Below are 14,766 nucleotides of genomic sequence, written 5' to 3'. Positions count from 1 at the left end.
GCAAAATTTTAAGCCTATTAATAATACCATATGTTGGAGGTAATGTGAAACAATGAAACATAAATATTGCTGGTGGGGATATAAATTAGTATAATCATTTTAGAAGATAGTTTGGCATTATTTAGTAAAGTTGAAAATGTGTGTACTCACTGATCCACATGTTTTATTTATGGGCATATACGCAAGAACCAGGAGATATATGCACGAATGCTCATAGCATCCCTGCTTGTAATAGAAAAAAGAAGGAATTAATTTGAACATTTGAATAAATGTTAGTATATGCATGTATATGGGAGGAAAAATAATTTTCCTTCTACCCTTTTGAATTCTCTCGCATAACAAAAGACAGATTAACAAGAGAGAAACAAGTTTATTAAAGTGTATCAAGCATGCAACAAATGGGAGTATCCAGAGATGAGTAACTCAAAGGTTTGGTTAGAACTTGAGTTTATATAATATCTTAGCAAAGGAATAATAAAGTTTTAGAGAAGTAACCAGACAAAAGAAAAGGGGTTTGAGTCTCTACAGGCAGCAGGTTGTGGAAGGGCAAATATCTGGGACACTAATGGAAGATAAAGACTAGTTAGTAACGTTTGTTTTGTAGATTTTTCTGGCGAACATCTCCAGGTTAATAAATGTCTACAGTTGTCTCTTTGATTAACTTTTGTCTTTCTTAGTAGAGAGGGGAGGAGGGACGCCTTTGGAAATTTATGTCCTGCTTTTGGACTAGTAGGGGTAGGGCAGAGAATTTTCTTCTGTCTGTTCCTTCTAAATTGTCCTCAGCTCAAAATAATCCTCATGCCAAAGCAGCGTATTTCAGGGTGGCATAATCTGGTTTCCTACATATTCCAGAGCATAATATTCACCAGCGAAAAGTGAATTAATTACAGCTGCTCAACAGCCACATGGATGACTAAGAATTACAATGTTATGCGAAAAGAAAAAGTCACAGAAGAGTACACATAGTATGATTCCACATATGTAAAGTTCTGAAACATATAAAACTACACATTAGAGAATCAAACATATGGTTAAATTATAAAGAAAAGCAAAGAATGATTTAAATTTAAGATTGTAATTACTTCTGAGAGACCAGAGAAGGTCTGTCTTTATTTGGAGAGGGGCTCACAGAGGGACTTGGAAGATAATGATAATGTTCTTGTTCTTAAACCTGGGTGGGTGTTGGTTATGTTGTGGGTCTTTATACTTCATCTGAATATTCTAAAGATATCCTTTAATCTACCCACTTATTAATAAAACACTTTAGAAATTAAAAAAAAAAGACCAGAGGAATAGGAACAAAGCCAAGATAATGTAAGGTACCAATAATAGTCTCTTTTCCACCTGAACACACCTGAAGTATACAACACACTGCAGACTGTAATAGGTTTACTGTGGCAGTGATTCTGAACTGAAACGCTTGTGTTCTGGGAAGAAATAATCAGAATTTGGGGAAGTGGATGGGGTGATGAATAAAATTTTTGTAAGGCCCAGAGATTATTTGGTTATACCCCTTAATTCTTTTTCACTTTTTGGGGAAGTCACCATGTCAAAGGAGGAGAAGGTTGTGAAAGAAAATTGGTTGTAATGTTATGTTAGAATAGTCAAGGAGAAAAGGAGCTCATTAAGAATAGGGTCTAAGAAAGCGATCAGTAAGTTTAGTGAAATCATTAAGGTTGAAGAGAGCAATTTCCATTCAGTGAAGGCAGCAACTACAGTTTGAGGTAAAAGAAGGTAGTATTCCAGAGTTTGGGGAAAAGAAGAAAAAAGGAAAAAGTGAAGAGAGAGGAGGTGGAGAGAGCTGCCTAAGAGGATGTGTAGTGAATGGAGGTAGGTCCCAGAAGGTCCAGGAGCAGTTGGGATCAGTAGTTACAGGAGCATTTTAAGGTGGAGTTGTTTTATTTTCAGTAACATGAAATGGGAGAAATTGTGACTAAAAATGAATGGAGTGGAGGAAGTCAGGGGCCTGCTGAGGTAAATGTGTGATTAGTGTTTAATGAGATTAAGTCATTGTGGATTATCGAATTTTGGGGCTTGGTTGAAGAAAGTGTGAGTTTATTGGGAATTTGATTGTTTTGTTTTTACTCTGAAGCATTACTCAGCAAGTTGGCAGGTAGTGCTGAATGGTAGTGCTGAACCAGCATTGGGGATGAGGCTAACTAGTATAACAAGAAGTGTAAGGAGTTCTAGTGAGAGTATCAGTGAATAATGACCCTGTGGTCCAGGCCATTTAGGAAGTCAGTATTGCCAGATCTGGGATAATTTAGTTGGAGAATAGAAAGAAATGAAGGTATTAGAGTGCACATTAAGGGAAGGGATGAGGTGCGAATGTGGGAGGAGGAAGGTATGACTTCTGTGGTCAGAAAGGAAGAGCACTTAATCTAAAAGCCTGGATATAGACAGAACACTTTGAGGTTACCAGATAATCAGTGGGCCTCATGATTTTATTAATAATACAGTTTTGAGATGAAACGTGAAAGATGACATAATTGCGTCCAAATCAGAAACAATATCCTGGAAGTCATTTTACATTAGATTAAATGGGATATTTGTAAATTTCTAGCTTGAAGCCAGGAAAACCTCCAGCTTGCGAGAGGTGGGATATTTAATTGGTAATGAGAGAGGGATTTTGACAGGTATGTTTGTGATGAAAGGGGTTAGGTTAATTGAGATGTGTACTCTAATTAAGAGTTTTAAAGTGCAGGATAAATAATTTATGCTCAGTCTGGTCTGGGAACTTATAAATACAATATTTTGTTTAGCATATTAATTACACTATATAATTTTCTTGAAATTGTGGTTTAGTAGTCAAGGGCCAGGAAAGATTGAGTGCACAGTTTTTCATACACATGACAGTCACATACTGTGACCTTAGTTTTAACTTAATGTCTTCCTGTTTTTAGTCCTGTTGTAACACTATAGTTTTCCAAACTTCATTACTGCTATTTTGAGAAAAATAGTAGCTGAAATACATGTGAAGGAATGATATACTAAAACCTTAAGAAGCCTGGAACTTTCAGATATTTTTAAGAGCAGCCATCACAGAATGCCAATTTGGAAGATCCAACATTTGCTAACTACAGAAAGCCATTGTGAACTGCATTGCCAATTAAGTGGCTTTTAAAACTGTGGTTTATTGGAACTGAATCTTAGAAGACTGAGAAGCTGAAGTAAATAAGAAAATTGAGATAGAAAGTCAGTAAGGAACAAGTAATTAGTGTTGTTTGTGTAGGAAAATCAGTAGCTAGAAGTGATAAAGAAAGAAAACCAATAGGAGAGGGAAACTAGATAGGAAAAAACTCAGTGCAGTGTTTTATACACATGCATAATAGAAGAGCACCATAGTGCAAAGTCATCTTCTCCAAGAACTTTCAGACTACGTATGGTGAAATCATAGGAAAGAGATTTAAGAACACTAACCTAAAAAGAGAAGATTACTATCTGTGCATGTCCAGAAAGGTGTTTTCCAGAGTTTTAATGTAAATTTATAATAAGGGATTATACCTAATATACAAAGATAATTACATACTCAGATTGTTTGCTAGTTCCTATTTAAATGTGTTTTTTAAAAGCTCTGTTAATTTGAAGAAAGAAACTCCAACTGTACATTTCTTGGTATCCTGAACTCCTCTTTCATCCTTGAGGTTTACCTGTACCTGTCATGATAATCCTACAGATGTATTCTACAGTTTCATTGAAGCAATAAGAGTTCCTATTGGGAGGTACATGATGATCTCTTCAGTCATGTACCTTGTTTTCTCATTTCCTAAGAGGTGGTTAAATTGCCCTGATTTCTGTGGAGGGGACCCTTAAATCTTTTGTTTACCTAAGAGCTCACAATGGGGAAGGACAAGATCAAGTGGCCTAAAATATCCCTGGAAAATTCTTGTATGTCTATTAATTGCTCTTTGCACTTCACATATATCTGTTTCGAAATGCCAATATCCAAATATCAAACCGAAGGAGTTTGCTTGTTCTTTTCTTTCTAGGCAGAAAAACTAATGAAGCAAATTGGTGTGAAAAATGTGAAGCTCTCAGAATACGAAATGAGTATTGCTGCTCATCTGGTAGACCCTCTTAATATGCATGTATGTATCTTTAATCTTAAGATTTTCTTTTTTATTGAGGTAAAATACACATATATAATTTTTTTATATGTAAAATATTTATTCTTTATCATTTTTAAGTATATAGTTCAGTGGTACTAAATACATTTATATTCTTTTTTGCTCCACCCCTTCCCAGCCTCTGAAGATTTTTTTTTTTTGTCTGATGTTTTGTGTCAAGAGTCCTGAAGACCATGACCAGATTCATGGATTGTCTTGAAGGAATCACAGGACTCAGCATGTAGTCATACTCCTATATATAATTTACTACACTAAAAGGATGTAAGGCACAATCAGCAAAGGGAAAAGGACATAGGGTGAAGTCTGTAGGAAACCAGGTACAAGCTTCCAAGAGTCCTTTCCAAGTGGAGTCACACAGGATGTGCTTAATTATTGCATCAGCAAGTTGTGACAACACATGTGCAATGTTGTCTACCAGGGAAGCTCACAAGAGACTCAGTGCCCAGGGTTTTTATTGGGGGCTGGTTATATAGATTCCCTCTTCCTTAAATGTACCAAAATTCTAGACTCCTAGAAGGAAAACAGATGTTCATGGTAAACCATATTGTTTGTGCAAACAGTTAAGGCACAGTGAGCTGTTCTTGTCTAGGAAGGGTGAGACTCTCGAAATCTAAGTTCCCAGATGCCAGCTGAGGGCCAACCTTATAAGCAGGCTTTTCTGAGGATAGCAGCCTCAGGTCTGCTATGTTAACTCTTTTTCTGTATACATTTGTTTAGTAAAACTTGTACTTTGGTATATTTGCCTTTGTGATATGTGAAACATACTGCTTTAAGCTGTGTGGATATTTGTTTTATGGAGTTTAAATCTAGACTTTTATATGGTGCGATAGACTTGGGATTCTAAGTCCCAGTTTTTCCATTCGTGGCTGTGGCAAATGATTTCCTCTTTGAATCTCAGTTCCTTCATGTATACTCCAGAGATAATAAAATGCCTGCTCTACCTACTTTATAAGGATTATTTTGAGGATCAGATTAATGTAATGTATAAGATCCTATATGAATATTTTGTATGTAACAGAATAAATATATTTATCTAATATATAAATGTTATTTTGATACAAATAAGTAGAATGAAATATCCCAATCTTCAAGTCTTCAGAAAACAAAAATCTACAATGTCATTTAATATCTGTTTATACAGAGACGTACACACACCCTAAAATTAAGCCTCCCTTTGAATTTCATTTATAAATTTATGATGATACCTTCTTAGGGACCTACCTATATTCATTTCTGAGTAAGTCTATACTAACAGACTCAGTTTTTTGTTGCAGCTGCAATGAAAGGATTTTTTTCCCCCACATTTAGCTGGAAAAGTTTGCGCCTTTTCTTTTTATCTTCCTTTTTTTTTTCTTTTTAAGTTATGAAGAAAGTAAATCTATTGTAAAGTTATTGCTTCTGACAGGTCTCACCTCTGACTCCTTTACCGTGACAGCTTAGAGCTAGGTTGATTCTAAGTCCCTTTCAGTTAGCTTATTTCCAAAAAAAAACTTTTTAAGTTGAATCAGAAGATTTTCCTTGTCTATTTTGAAATATGTATACTTACTATTAATATTATTTATAAAGACACCTCATTAAGTTTTGACAGTTTTACTTTTGATAAAATTCGGAAGTCCAGTTTGGTGGGTAATATAAGATGCAGACCTTATTTTTAAAATTAATTTCTATGATGTTTGACAACATCCTGTATGAAATAGGTACATTTCTGGTGAGCTCTTACCAGTCAGCCAATGTTAAATTATCTGTCTGAGCTGGTTCTCAATCTTTTTGTGGCAGAGTATTTTCTCCTCATAAGTGGAATGAATTCAGCTTATTAGACCCTTGCAGATTTTTGAGTACGTGACTTTTTTTTAATAATGACTATTAAACTCCTTTTTCTAATATTATAGCAGTTTATTAATTTCATTATTGCTGTGAAAAGTCTACTCGCGTTGATATATAATTTTAACCTTTTATTATTTATGTATAATTTTCTGATTAAGGTTTGCCATTTTATATGTGGGTATTCTATTTTGAGGGGATTACATTTACTGTATTGAGTATACATTTATAGTAAAATTCATGTTACCTTAACTTTTACCAGGTTACTTGGAGTGATATAGCAGGTTTAGATGACGTTATTACAGATCTGAAAGACACAGTTATTTTACCTATCAAAAAGAAGCATTTGTTTGAGAATTCCAGGCTTCTGCAGCCTCCAAAAGGTATGGTAAAAGTTTGTATTTGCCTAACACATTAAAAGCCATGAATCATCATTAAACTTTTCTGCCATTATAAAATTGGTTTTCATGAAATCAGTTTCTCAAGAGAAATCTGAGATCCAGTGACTATCTTTTTAAAAATAATTGCTCGTTCTTTAGTTTTTGAAATTCAGATAAATTTTTCCCTGTATTTAGATGTCAAAATAATCTCCTTATTTCACACGTGTTTCTATTACTTCCAAGTAAATTAAACTTCGGGAAATCAAGATTTAAAAAAATCCAAGTGACAGTATATATTTTTTAAAGCTAAGATGCCCTTTTGTTGTTTCAAAACTCTAGTGAATTTTTTCACTAGAGCGATCTTAATTATTTTTAGATGGTAGTCATTCTTGTTTACAGGAAATATTGAACTGCAGATGAACTGGAAATTAAATACTACTCCACTTAGAGGGAAACTTTTCCTTATTCATAATCACTTTGAAAGTCTTGGAACTTGAGTACTTACAACTGAAGTGTAATTCTTTTATTCTTGTTCGTGCAAATATTAATCATGCTTAGGCTTGTTAAGGTGATTCAGGTGGAGATTACTTGGTAACTTACAGTAAGATAGATAGATATATGTTACCGTGACAATCAGATACTAACTACAGATAGCCTGTTTATTTCCAGATAGCAGAAGCTCCTATTTAGTGCATTGCCAAAACTAGATGAGTTTGATTTATGTTGCTAGTCAAGACTGAACTCGGGCTGGGCACGGTGGTTCACGCCTTAAACCCCAGCACTTTGGGAGGCTGACGCAGGAGGATCGTTTGAGGCCAGGAGTTTGAGACCAGCCTGGGCAACATAGGAAGACCCCATCTCTATGAAAATTAAAAAATTAGCTGGGCATGGTGGTATGCTCCTAGCTACTTGGGAGGCTGAAGCTAGAGGATCACTTGAACCCAGGAATTTGAGTTTGCATTAAGGTATGATGATGCCACTGTTCTCCAGCCCAGGCATTAGAGTGAGGCCTGTCTCAAAAACAAAAAGACAAGTCAAATCACTGGTCGCATTCATTTTTCAAAAAGGTAGATCTTTAAAAACATCAAAATAGCAATATGTATGTGTAAGTTGTAATTGCTTATAATCTTAATAATTTTGCAACTAAACCAGAAAGGTGCATTATTTTATATATCAAAGGTAATTGAACCATATGTTAATAGCTATGTATTTTTATGAGTAGATAATTTTTGTTTCTGCTAAATGGAGGATGAAAATTATCAGCAAAAGTGCCATGTTCTTTTTATTAACTAAAACAACAAAGCTATTTATTATGTATTTCTTTCCATTTTCTGAAACAATAAAGCTGCTTATATTTTTCCCTAACAAAAATGCATGTCATTTATTGTGATTTTTTTCCCCAAAGAAAAGTTTGAATGGGAAAGAATTTTTGAATGATTATCTAATCCCAGATCAGGTAAAAGTTGGATTATGTAGTTAAGTTTCTTTACTACCCTCTTCTAGGTTATTTGGAGTTTAACAAAAAGAACTTTTCTGCATTTTCAGTTCACAGTTTCACAATGCTAGTGAATTTAGGAAAATAAAATGTTCTTTATATACTGTTAGAAAATGCTCCTTTTTTCATCAGTGATGTCTTAGTCTAGGTAAAATTGGGTGACTTTACCAGTTGGACTTGGTTCAAAGCCCCAGTTAGCATAGTGGATACCAAAGAATGGAGGAGATACTTCAAAAGTTATGTGTAAGTCTGCTGCTTATTTGAAAGCATCATCCAATTTAAAAGTTGTGTAATATTTTCTGATTATATAATCTAATGTTTGGCTATTTGAACTAGGAGCTTTACATTTTTGGAAAATTTTGTATCAAGAACAACACTTTGACCAGGCATGGTGGCTCACACTTGTAATCCCAGCACTTTGGGAGGCCGAGATGGGAAGCTCACTTGAGGCTAGGAGTTCAAGACCAGCAACATAGCAAGACTCCGTCTCTACAAAAAATAAAATAATTAGTTGGTGTTGTGGCATGCGCCTGTAGTCAGCTACTCGGAAGGCTGAGGTGGGAGGATCGCTTGAGTCCAGGAGTGCAAGGTTGCAGTGAGCTATGATTGTGCCACTGCACTCCAGCCTAGGCAACAGAGCAAAACTCTGTCTCAAAAAAACAAAAAAGTGCAACATTTTGAAAATCATTGATTTACTTTTTGACCCTCAACATAAATTGGATATTAGTGTGTAGAAGCAGAGTATAAAATCAGTTACGTACCGTATTTGTTGCATTTTTGGACTGGAAATAGGTTACCTAGGTTAGAGTGATTATTGACAATTTTGTTATCTTTAGACAGTTCATTGCTATCTAAGCTGAAAGTGATCATTGCCTCACATGGACTACATAAAGATAATTTAAGAATGACTTATTAGGCACTATTCATGCAGCACATGAGATCATATTTAACTGATAAGATCATGTAAAGATATAAAGTTGGAGCTAATGCACATTGTCATGCCACTGACTGATGACAGAGCCATGCCATAAGAGCCATACAACCATCAATAGATGGTTGTATAAAAAAGTAACCCTCTTTTCCCCAAACATTTAAAAATTTACAACAGTTAAAATTCCAAAAAAAAATTCCATCTAAACACTATATGGCTTCTTCTATAAACTTTCTGTTATTTTGGCACATAAGTTTTATATTTGTGAATTTTATCATAGTCCATGTTTTGGTATATTCTTTAAAATGTGCGTAATGTAAGAAAAATATTTTTTGAAAAATTGATTTTCTGATGCTGTAAAGACCTACATTCCCTTTACGTACTTTATATTTAAATAGATTTAATTTTTATAGATATTTTATATTTTATAGATATTTTTGTACCATTTGGACAAATTTTATATTAAAGTCAATAAGCAGTTGTCCAAAAGAGAAAGAAAGAAAAGTTGGTCCACTAGTAAGGTCAGTATATTGTCACTAATGAGGATTATCTCGAATTTGGTGTTTGTCCTAGTACTGCTTTTCTTCCTCATCTTAAATCTTTCATTTGTATGCAGCACTTATTAAGTAAAGCCCTTACTGAAAACATCCATCTTAAAAAGGGGTTTGAATTTTTAAGCTTCTACAAAGCACAGAATAATAAGCACATTTTTTATTTGTTGACATTGGTCATAACATTATCAGATTAAGCTCAAGAAACTAGATAAAAGGTCGCAAAACTAATAATTGAAGCCAAATGTCTCACATTAATTTTAAGAATCACTCATTCATCACCCTTCATAAATACTAACACTGTGGGGACCATTTTGGGAAAAGGTATAGAAAAGGTGCCACATTAAATAGTATTATTGCTAGACTCACTGGTAATGCGTTGGATGAGACAACATGAATTTTAGTGAAACTTAACATACAAACAGGAATGGGGACAAAACAATTTACTGAATAATTATAAAGCAGACACTCATGTAACTGAGGTCAAGAAGGGAATAATAGGCCGGGCGCGGTAGCTCACGCCTGTAATCCTAGCTCTCTGGGAGGCCGAGGTGGGCGGATCGTTTGAGCTCAGGAGTTCGAAACCAGCCTGAGCAAGAGCGAGACCCCGTCTCTACCAAAAATAGAAAGAAATTGATTGGACAACTAAAAATATATAGAAAAAAAAAAATTAGCCTGGCATGGTGGCACATGCCTGTAGTCCCAGCTACTCGGGAGGCTGAGGCAGTAGGATCGCTTGAGCCCAGGAGTTTGAGGTTGCTGTATGCTAGGCTGACGCCACGGCACTCACTCTAGCCCGGGCAAAAGAGTGAGACTCTGTCTCAAAAAAAAAGAAGGGAATAATAGCTCCTCGTGCACCTTACCTCTCACAGCTCTAACCTCAGAAAGTTACGAGATGCAGAAGCTTTCATTGCATATTGAATCTTCAGACACTAGTAACTGCTCAATTAATAACATTGATTGTAGTCTGCGAAGAGAAATATTCAGAAAAACTTAATCCTGCTAAGAAGTACCAAAACTAAAACTAGAAATAAAATATTTAAAGTGATAAATGAATAATTTGAAACACATATGACATTTTACAAACACTGCATACATTTATGAAGTAATAGTGTAGCTGCAAAGTCAACAAAATATGGAGGCTTTTGCATCAATACTTCGTTTTAAAAACCCTGAGATTTAAGTAATATGTTTCTAAAAGTTTGGTAGTAGATGTGCATTCTACATTAAATTATGTGATCAAAATGATAAAATGTAATAATAATTCCAAGCATCTACAGTTATCCCATATGTGTTCAGTTTTAAATTAAATGACTTTAGATTACTATTTTTTATTGTTTCACATGAGTCATCCAAAAGAGAAGTGTCGGTAGAAAATGCAAATTATAGATGACTTAACTGGATTTTAAGCACCTAAATGGACTTAATTAAAAATTGCAAAGACTGCTTGAAGATACAATGAACATGTACTGGCAAAGCTTATGGATTTAATTTAAAAGTCAGATTTAGAAAAGTTTAGTTTAAAATTATTAAACTTGGGTTAGTTGGTGTTAGTACTTGAATCTTAAAGAATTATAAAGACAGTAGAAAATCTATATATGCTTGAGAAAAAGTTTGAGCATGATTTTGAAGTGCTTGATATGAAAAACAATTGTTAGGGTTATGGAATCAGGCTCAAGTTTTCCATCTTAAAAAATTGAAAAGATATTTTTTAGAAATTTTATTCAAAATACTATTTTTCTGATATTTTGAATTTAATTTGTTTTATATAATATTATGAAAATTTTGGACATCTCCTCCAGTTTACCCTAGCATACCATCCGTAAATAGTTATTCTTTAAATGCTGTTTCCTGAGAAATGTTGAGCTTTGAATTAAGCAAATATTTTGAAAGGTCTGTAGATTATAATTCTTATCAGGCCTTTCTGTAGATGATTTATTTATAGAGTGGTTCATAATTTTAGTGTTAATAGTTTAGTATTATTATATATTTAGTATCATTAAATTTGGAAAATACTACCTCATTTTAGTTGAGAAACTGTTGGTGATGATTCCCAAAATGTTCAAGACCCCAACCTTTTTAGATTCCTCGTATGTTAAATTTATTACCTTAAATTGTATTTAGCAGCAGACTACTGTCAATGGACGCTATAGGTTAATGATGCAGTTCTATCCTTTGGAAACGGAAACAAGAGTGACTGATAATGTGTTTCTTTTAAGAAAAGATCATTTTTTGTTTGGAAAAAGGAACATGTCCTTTTGTCTAAAACTTAAGTCTGAGTAACAGCAAAACAGTGTTTGCCAGAGTCTGCTTTGAAGTTGTTTACCTTCTAATATCAAAGTACTATAGTGCTCTTAAGCTTGTGAAGGTGGAGGGTATTAGATAATTTAATTGGCCAACCATTGATAGAGTGGTGTGATTTTGGATGTCAAGATAATAGTCTTTAGAACCTTGAACCAGACCTTTTCATGAAGGAAGGAACTGTAATCCCCAGATACATGTTCTCACTGACATTGAACTTAGAACATGGTACCTTCCTTTCTATTGCCTTATCTACTATAAACATGATTAATAAAAGCAGAATCAAATATTCAAATGATTTTTGTGGGGGCAGAATTAATATTATGTCAGTTATTACATAAACTAAAGGAAATATCTCATTTTCCTAAAGGTAATAATAAAATAACATTAATTTCCAGGTGTTCTTCTCTACGGGCCTCCAGGCTGTGGTAAAACATTGATTGCCAAGGCTACAGCCAAAGAAGCAGGCTGTCGATTTATTAACCTTCAGCCTTCAACACTGACTGATAAGTGGTATGGAGAATCTCAAAAATTGGCTGCTGCTGTTTTCTCTCTTGCCATAAAGCTACAGCCTTCCATCATCTTTATAGATGAAATAGGTATGCTATGTTTTATATGTGAGTATTTTTAAAAGCCATTTTTAAAGGTGGTATTTAGATAAACCAGATTTAGTTTTTATCATTTATTAAGCCACATTAATAAAACAAAAACACAACCAGCATCCTAAGATGCTTTGTATAATTTCTTCATTGTAGAATAAACCATAGTCTATATAGTCCCCAACTTGATAGGTTTTCCTGTTAAAAGCAGTGTGCAGTGGACATTTATGTACATATTTTCTCATGTATATATGTTTGCCCAGGATAGATACCTAGAAGTTGAACCATTAGGTTTTATGGTATGTCCATCTTCAGCTTCACTAGGATTACTAGTTCTTCAAAGTGGTTGTACCTATTTTTACTCCCATAAGTATATAGTTTCAATTTCTCTACATGCTCTATGAGATTTACTTTTTCAAACATTATCGCTAATTTTTGCCAATTTAAAGAGTGTGAATTATCTCATCGTTGTTTTAATTTATGTTTCCCTGCTTACTAGTAAATTTGGGCATCTTTTAACATGTTGATTAGTCATTTGGGTTTTCTTGCTTGTAAATTGCCAGTTTTTCTTCGGAGTTATTTGCATTTCTCTTGGTAGTTTTTTGTTGATGTTTATTATGATTGCAAATATTTTCTAGACTGCTTATCTTTATTTATGATAGTTTTTTTTACAGTGATTTAAATTTGAATTTAGTTACCTTTATTAATAGTTTTCCTTTATGATTTTTTAACTTTTTGTATCTGGTTTAGAAATACCTTAACTATCCCTGTAAGTATTCTCTTTTTAAAAAATTATCTTTCTATATAATATGAAGTAGGAATCTAATTTCATTCTTTATTAGTGGACTCTTTATATGTTTTATGGATCAATATTTTTGTTCTGTTTCTGGTACAATAAATTATATATATAAATATATATAGCTTTACTGTATTATTGTATCTTTATATATATGTAGCTTTAATTATATAACTTTGAATTATATATAATTACATGTAGTATGATAGGCTATGTAAAAATATATAGAGAGAAAGGTAGGCATAGATACATAATATAGATTTGTTTTGGTTACTTATTTTCCTTATGCATCTTTTCTCATCAATTTACTCCTTGCAGTTATTTTGGGATTTTGTTGTGCATCTTGAACAAGTGATCATACAGCTAGGTTTTTTTTGTTTTGTTTTTTTCAAATTAAGACTCTAACTGGGAAGTGTCGTTAGCTTGCCTTTATTTTGATAGCAGAAATATTCAGATTTATTTCTACTATATTATTTTATTTACCAGTCCAGTGGACTTTTTTTGCTTTATTTATTCCTATTTCCCTGCTACAGGCTTAAAAGTTATACGTTCTTTTTCTTTTAGTGAAGCATTTAATATACATACTTGTCTTAAAAGTCAAAGGTAATCATCATTACTGCCCTCATCTCAAATAATACAGGGACCTTAGAACTCTTAGATACTAATAATTCCTCTCATCTGTTATATATTATTGTTGTCCATCATTTTGTTTTTCTTATTTTATACCTTCCATATTGTTATTTTATACTGGTATTTATTGCTTGTTTAGACAGCCACCTTTGCCAAGTTTTTTGCTCACCATTGCTTCATATATCCTGTCTTTTCTGGATTTAATTTTCTTCTTACTAAAGTCTTTCGAAGATCTTTCAGCAAAGGTTATAAAGAGTGGATTCTTTCTGTCTTTGTGTGAAAACATACTAATTCTACCTTCTCTCTTAAATGATAGAGAATCACTGTCTCTTGGCATTTCAAAGGTGTAATTCTTGTCTTCCAATCTTTCTTAACTGCTTTTGAGAATTCTACTTACTGCCTAATATTTCTAAGTAATCTACCTTTTATCTCTAGTTGCTATTAGATTTTTATGTTGTTCTATTTGGCCACAGTTTTTCTAGGTCTGCATTTATTTTTATTTATTGTACTAAGCCTTGCTGTGGTTTTAACCTGAGGATGCCTGACTTTTGTTAATTCTGGAAAATTTCTCAGCCACTACATCATGTCTTTGAATGTTGTGATGCTCCCATTTAAAAAGAAAAAAATTCTGTATTTCTCTAATTTTGAGTCATTTCTACAGTGCTGTCTTCTAGTTCTAAACCATATTTCATCAATTCTAAGTAATTCTGGAAAATTTCTCAGCCACTACATCATGTCTTTGAATGTTGTGATGCTCCCATTTAAAAAAAAAAAAATTCTGTATTTCTCTAATTTTGAGTCATTTCTACAGTGCTGTCTTCTAGTTCTAAACCATATTTCATCACTTCTAAGTCATACTGGTTTGTTTTTTTTTTTGTATTTTAAGATCTCTGAAATTGGGATAGTAGGTTATAATTTAATTGGCAAAATTTTTCTTTTTAAAATATCTTTGTCTAACTGGCAGTATTAAATTTCTGTGTGGTACATAAAATAATGGTGTAACTCAAATCACTTAATCTTTGAGTAGGTTATAAAAAGCAATTCTTGTTTTGACTGTGTTTAATCTCTCAACCATTGGGTTTGTATTCTCTTGAGAATATTTGAACTTTAGAAGTTCTGTTTGGTTCTTTTAAAA

The 14,766-nt window shown here is 33.4% G+C and overlaps 1 protein-coding gene across 1 annotated transcript in view; it reads left to right on the top strand.

Annotated features, from left to right (window-relative positions):
- Positions 1–14,766, top strand: part of ATAD1 (ATPase family, AAA domain containing 1) — an 88,756-nt gene that overhangs the window by 23,306 nt on the left and 50,684 nt on the right. The window contains exons 3-5 of the mRNA XM_012659744.1: positions 3,990–4,088; positions 6,211–6,331; positions 12,005–12,205. Of these exons, the coding sequence (XP_012515198.1) occupies positions 3,990–4,088; positions 6,211–6,331; positions 12,005–12,205 (421 nt within the window). The remainder of the gene's footprint in view (positions 1–3,989; positions 4,089–6,210; positions 6,332–12,004; positions 12,206–14,766) is intronic.

This window comes from Propithecus coquereli, unplaced genomic scaffold, assembly GCF_000956105.1.
Source record: "Propithecus coquereli isolate 6110/MARCELLA unplaced genomic scaffold, Pcoq_1.0 Scaffold63, whole genome shotgun sequence".
Taxonomy (NCBI): domain Eukaryota; kingdom Metazoa; phylum Chordata; class Mammalia; order Primates; family Indriidae; genus Propithecus; species Propithecus coquereli.
The sequence above is the reverse complement of the archived record's forward strand: the minus strand, read 5'-3'. Positions and strand labels throughout refer to the sequence as shown.